The following is a 6,181-nucleotide window of genomic DNA, read 5'->3' on the forward strand; positions in this document are numbered from 1 at the left end:
CTGGGTAAGGGGGTCTTCAGAAAGACACTGCAGGCAGCTCTGCTGCCCCCCTGTCTGCCGCCAGACGTCCCGGGGAGCTGACGGGAAAGGAAGGGCATGGCATGGTCAGCGCCGCCACCAGTCCCTGAGGCTGGCTTGCTGCCCCCGCCGCTCGGGCCCGTGCGGCCTCCTCCCCTCCCACCGTCATGCGGTCAACAAAGAGATGCATGGGACACAGCAGACAGCTCTGTGGCTTTCCCCAGGGCTAAGCGGGCACCACGCTGGGAGGACGGCTGTGCCGTGTGCCCAGGGCCATGCAGGCCTCCCCATCCCTAAGTGACCCTATGACCCTGGCCTGAGGGCCTAGGTGGGGTCCCAGGACCCGTCCTGCTCGCGTCTGCAGTGTCCACGGACTTTCACCTACCAGCTGCTGCGCACATTTCAGTGTCTTGCTGATCTAAGATGGTCCCTGCCTGCCCTTCTAGAAGTTCCCACCTCCTGCTCTGTGGGGTTTCCCATAGAGCAGAGGGACCAGCATGCCTGGAGATGGCCCTGGCCCTGGCCGGATGACAGGCAGCCCACACTGCCCACACCAACCATCAGAGCACACCCTGGTGGTGGACGCCCCCCGGTTCCACTACGTTCCTGGGGCAGGGGTACAGGCAGAGCGATCCCCACCTGTGCTCCAGGTCCTGGGGAGAACAGGCCCCTCCAGACTGGGCACTGCTCCTCCCCACAATACCTGGCCACGAGGGGCAAGTGCACCCACTCCCAGGAAACACTGTACCCTGTCCTCAGAAGAGGACACCTGCCCCTCACGTGCGCTTCTCTGCCGCATACCCCGCCTGCCTGCTTCCCTGCAGCCCCTCCTGCAGGACCCACTGGTGGCCCATGACAGCTGCTCACATCCCAGCACCTGGTGGTGCCCTGCCTGCCCTGGACGGCGGCAGCGCTCCTTTCTCCTGAGTCTGTGGGACTCAGGGAACAGGTGTCAGCACACAGATCCGTGTGGCCAGCACAGCCGAGGCGTCTCCAGGGGTGGGAGGGTATGACTCACCTTGGTCTGAATCAGGGCTCCGCAGGGCTGCAGAGAGAAGGCAGGCACGCCCAGGTCTTCAGACAGTTTGAGGTCAGAACATTCCAAAATGTGACCCAGGTCTCCAGAAGGGTTCTAGTGAGACAAGCCACTGTCACCCGCCAGGAAGGAAGATAAAGGACCGCTTTCTCTGCATTTGCCTTGTGAACCCAGACCCCTCCGGCACATCCTACTGTTAAACGGCAATGTGCTCATGACTCGGTGTCCACAGGGTCGGGCAGCCGGCTGGTCCCCGCCCTCCGGTCACCCGGCTCACGGCCATCCCTGCCCTCCAGACCCGCAGGGCCCGCCACCTCCTCAAGTCTGCCCCCCACCTCAGGGTGAGCCGTGCTCCCCAGCCTGGCTGTGCCGAGCTGGCCCACCTCCCGCCTTCTGTCCAAGCTGCCTGTCCCCTTCCCCATCCTCCTGGCTGCTTTTCTGGCACAAACACAAAGGCAGGGCGGCCTCGTCAGGCCCCTCTGGTTCCTTCCACCCCTCACGTCCCTCCCGGCTGGCCCCGGGTGACCCCTGGGCCCAGGCACAGCCATCCCAAGACCCCACCATCATGAAGGCCTGCCAGCCCCTCTTAGGTTTTCCATGTTTGAAACTTTCCATGATAGCAACAAACAGAAAAGGGTCTTTGTCGACTTGACAGCTGACAGCCTGCTCTGCATACAATTTGCATTTTCTCTTGTAACCCCTGGCTGGCCTCTCACCGACGCCTCCCTGCGCCCACTTGGCTGCTTCCCACCTCAAGCACAGGGGACCCACCTGGTGGCTGACCTCACACCCCCGCTGCACCTGCTGCTCCTCGCAGGGCCCACTCCTCCTCCCTCTCCTCCACTCCACGGGGAGCCCTGCCCGCCCCACAAGCTGCCTCGACCCCTCCCTCACCACGCAGAGGGCGGCGCTGCACTCGGACGTCTGCCGGCCTGCCCCGACCAGACCCTGCCTGCGTTGCCTCATCCCCCCAGCCCCCCGCAATGCGGTGCGGTCCATGTAGGCGGCTCCCGCGGCCCTGGGGTGTCGGCAAAGTCTCCGCAGAGCCCCCAGGGGCGTCTGACTCACCTTCTGAGCAGCATCTATTCCGAGAACAAGGAACAGGTTCTCCTGGCAGCGAGACCCGCTCCAGAGGCAGCGAGAGGCCGACGCGCCGTCTGTGCTCTGCAGGGCTCTCCAGAGTCTGCGGGACTCGGAGCTGAACAGAGACCCATTCGTGAACGGCTGAGCGGGAAGCCTTCCAGACAGACACCAAGGGACCTGCCCCCGGGGCTGTGAGGACAGAGTTCTCCCTTCCAGGTCAGCTTACGTGTTGCTGCCCCATGAGTACCCTGGCACTCCCACCCTCCTCCCCGGGCACCGCCTGGCTCATCGGAGCGGCAGAGCGGCTCCTCCAGGGGGCAGACCCTCCCTGAGGCCTGGTACTTTGCGGTTTTGTTCCTGATGGTCTCGGGGACCACGAGCTGCACCGGGAGCCACAGGGACACTCGGAAACTAGGAGCAGGGCAATGCTTAGGGGATGACCACTGGGTGTCTGTCATGCACCGTCCACAGCTACAAGCCACCCCCACCAGCCACGTGCCACCAGAGCAGCTAGCGAGGCTCCTACGAAGGAAGGGAGGGTGTGCACAGGAGGGGGCCACGCTAAGTGCCCACAGCATTTGCAAGTCGTCTTCATGTTTTCACACCCTGAAGTCACAGCCACCTCCCGTCACACCACAGTGTCCAGCCCTGCTGGACCTGACGGCCAGGACAACCTGTGTCTCCGAGTGTCTGAGGCTCCTGCTGCCACCAGAGGCCCTTCCACCTGCCTGCTGGTCCGGGCCACACCTTGGGGAAGCGCCATATCCAGAAAGCCCTCTGGGCCACGGTGGTGACAGCCTTCCGGGGTTCAGGCCTCTGTCCCCCAGGCCCCTGCTGGGGGGGTTCCCTGGCTTGGACCCCAGCAGTAGCCCTGCCTGGACCCAAGGCCAGAGCCCAGAAGGGCAGTCTGCAGAACTCCCTGACAAAGAGAACACGGGTCAGGGAGGCCAGCTCACCCCCTCCTCCTGTGGCCTGGGCCCCGCCGACCTCAAGCCGACCGCACCGGCCCCCCCAACTGAGCTGCGCCTGTTCTGCCAGCGCCCAGTGAAGGCGCGTCGGAGAACGCGGCCATCTGCGCGCCTGCGTCTGTGGTTTCCCAGACAACGAGCCCCGGGGACCACCGGCCTTGCTGGCAGCAGCAGATGCGCTCAGGCTGTCTGGCCCTGTGGGTTCAGACTGTCCCTCGGGGGCACTGGTATGTTTCTCTGTGGCTGAGGATCAGGCAGTCCAGTCCCCCGGGACCAGCACTCGCACAGAGACACCAGGAGCTGGCGCCCCTGGTCTCCCTTGCTCCAGGTGAACACGCTCTCAGGGCGACCGTGGCCAGAGCATCAACCCATGCCGCCCGGTCCTTCCGTGAGGACCCCACGACACCAAGGTTGTGGGGTCTTCGGGACAGACAGGCTCTCTCTTAAAGGCCACTTGGTCAACCAAAGTACAAGCTCAGACTTGCTCTAAGAACCCAAGTTCATTACCACAGCTGCCGTCCAGATTCCCAGCCGGGCGCTTCTAAGATGTGGTTCAAGGGGGAGACGCCCTCAGTTGCCTGGGGGACTGGTGTGTCCTGAAAAACAAACGGGAACACATCCTCGGAGCTGTGTGGAGGCTGGAGGAAGAGAGAAATGCACATCAGGTCACCTCGCTGCCGGCAAGGGGCAGATGACACGTGCAGACGATCGCGCCCTCACAGCTGCTGTAGCGTGGCTCACTCGCTCCCCGAAATCTCTGCTCTGCACGCTCCGATGGGAAGCCCAGAGCGCGGCAGGTAGGCTTCGGGCACGGCACTCATAAGCTTTGTCAGGGACACACGAGAGAGCGGCACCTGATAAAAACATTAGTGTTTCCCGTGTGTCAGCCGGCTGGGAAGGCTATCCACACGGCAGTCAAGGAGGCCTTTCCTGGGCGGAGACCTGAGGTCGAAAGGTCGGGAGCTAGTGTGAAGTGCTGGAGTGAGGGCTGTCCGAAGCCTGGCAGGAAGTGACACAAGTGCAAACCAGGAGGGGGGGCAGGTGTGCAAGCTGGGAGGGCGGGAGCCCCGAGAGCTGCTGGAGGCATGCGTGTGTGCGGCATATATGCACGTCAGTGTGGGGCTATTTTCTGTCGTCACCTAGTGTCTCTTGCAAGTTCACATCATGGTCAGATTGTCCCGATCTGTTATTCCCACAGCCCTGTTTTCACAACAAGCGCACTCGCGGAGCGGATGGCGTGGAGAGCGCCTCCCGCCAGGGGTCCAGGGCACACAGACGGCCGGGTTCAGGAAGCAAACGTTCTTCCCCAGAACCAGTGAACCCTTTCCTCTCATCCCTTCCTCTCACTCCTTCTGTTCTCATGGTGTTTGGGGGTTTGGGGGTGAGCCCTTGGGAAGAGACGGCAGAGAAACAGGAGCAAGGGGAAGAAGAGGAAGGAAAGAGGCATCAGATGCGTCACCGCGCGCCTGTGCAAGAGGCAGTCGGGCCAAGAAGGGCGGTGCGGAGACGATGGGGACCGGCCGCTCTCCTGGCCAACTCCAGTGCCCGGTCCTCACACACAGGCTGGAAGGGACTCTACAGGGTGAGGCTTTCTGAGTAAGGAGGATGACAATTTGGACCAAAAGCTCCTTCCCAGTGTGCCCCGAAGGGAGCAGGGAAAGTGGGCTGGCGCCCGCCCCTGAGTCGCCCCCCCCCCCCCCCCGTGGTCCAGCCTCCCTCCCTGGCTCAGGAGGGCAGGACAGCCAGCCGCACAGGCCGGGACCGGGGCCAGGACAGAAGCAGACCCCCTCCCGGGCCAGCCCACCGAAGCGGAGGTCCGCTGCACAAATACCTCACGAGGTGCGCTGCCCGCGGCTCCTGGCACCCCAGGCCCGCGCTGGGCAGGCTGGCGAGCACCGCGCTCCTTTTGGGTAGAAGCCACTGTCTGCCGCTGAGGACGCGGGGGTCTCTCCGGGCGCTCAAAGCTTGGGGAGAACTGCTCAGACTGGACCGAAGCGTCCCGAAAGCCTTCAAACTCCCCCCAGGCGCTGCCGGGCTCCGCGGGGTCCGGGCCTCCGGCCGGGCAGGGGGAAGGGCCCTCGCGCGCCCGGGAGAGGCGCTCCCCGGAGAGCCGCTGCGCGCCTGCCCCTGCCCGCCCCCGGGGCGCCCTGCTCGCGCCGCGCTCTTCAGAAGCCGGGCGCAGGGAGACGTCGCCTGCTCCCGCGGCGGGGTCGCTCGGGCTCCCGCGGGGAGGGGTCGCCTGGCCGGGCGCGGCGCCCCGCTGCCGCTGGCCCTGCATGTCGGAGCCGCCCGGGGCTGCACGGGGCGCGGGCGCGGGGCTGAGAGCAGCCCGGGGCGGGGGTCCCCGCGAGGGCCCGGCCTGCGCCCCCGGCCCGCACCCACCGCGGCTCGCTGGAGCCGCGCGCGCCGCCGTCCCCACGCCCGCCCGTTGCCGGGCAACGGAGCGCGCCGGCCCCCGCGTCCTGAGTCCGACGCCATGACGTCAGCGCGCCGGCCCGCCCCGCCGTGCGCCTGCGTGCCGCCCCCCCCGCCGCCCACCCACCCCCGGCCCTCGCCCTCCCCTTCCTGCGAGGCGGGTCCCGGTTTCCTTGGAGCCCCGACAGTCCTGCCGGCTGCCCCCCGCTGCCCCCCGCTGCCCCCGTCCCCCGGGACAAGGCCACTGCCCGGCCCGCCCCCAGCTCGCTCCCGGCCCCCGCGGACCCTTCCCCGGGCGCCCCCAGCCGGCCCGCCGACCCCCCGGGAGGCGTGCGCCGGACTCCAGCGCCGCAGAAGTGCCCGCAACCCCGGTCCGCACCCCGGTCCCGGCCCCTCCGTGCTCCCACCCCTCCACCCTGTGACCTCCTCGGGCCCCGTCCTGTGGGCACGAATCACCCGCTCTCCTTGGTCCCCGCCAGCCCAGCTACCGAAAATCTTAATTCTGAGAATTACCAGATGAGATCATCCCTGACCCCTGACTCCTGTCCCTCCTGTGCTTCCTGAGGGTACGTGGCCCGCACCACAGTGCGCAAGCAATGCAGTCCGACTGCCCAGCTCTGGGCGGACACCTGGGTGACCCTGCGGGGAGGACGCCGCCTCT

The 6,181-nt window shown here is 66.3% G+C and overlaps 1 protein-coding gene across 1 annotated transcript; it reads right to left on the reverse strand.

Annotated features, from left to right (window-relative positions):
- Positions 1 to 881: 881 nt before the first annotated feature.
- On the reverse strand, positions 882 to 5,552 carry CLBA1 (clathrin binding box of aftiphilin containing 1). Its single transcript, XM_032839672.1, has 5 exons — positions 4,937 to 5,552; positions 3,613 to 3,701; positions 2,123 to 2,252; positions 1,037 to 1,150; positions 882 to 947 (listed from the first exon to the last, which is right to left on the reverse strand). Exons 1-5 carry the CDS (start codon positions 5,381 to 5,383, stop codon positions 882 to 884), a joined length of 846 nt encoding a protein of 281 aa, XP_032695563.1. The 5' UTR covers positions 5,384 to 5,552.
- Positions 5,553 to 6,181: the final 629 nt, after the last annotated feature.

This window comes from Lontra canadensis, unplaced genomic scaffold (genome assembly GCF_010015895.1).
Source record: "Lontra canadensis isolate GAN:19392208 unplaced genomic scaffold, GSC_riverotter_1.0 scaffold108, whole genome shotgun sequence".
Classification (NCBI taxonomy): domain Eukaryota; kingdom Metazoa; phylum Chordata; class Mammalia; order Carnivora; family Mustelidae; genus Lontra; species Lontra canadensis.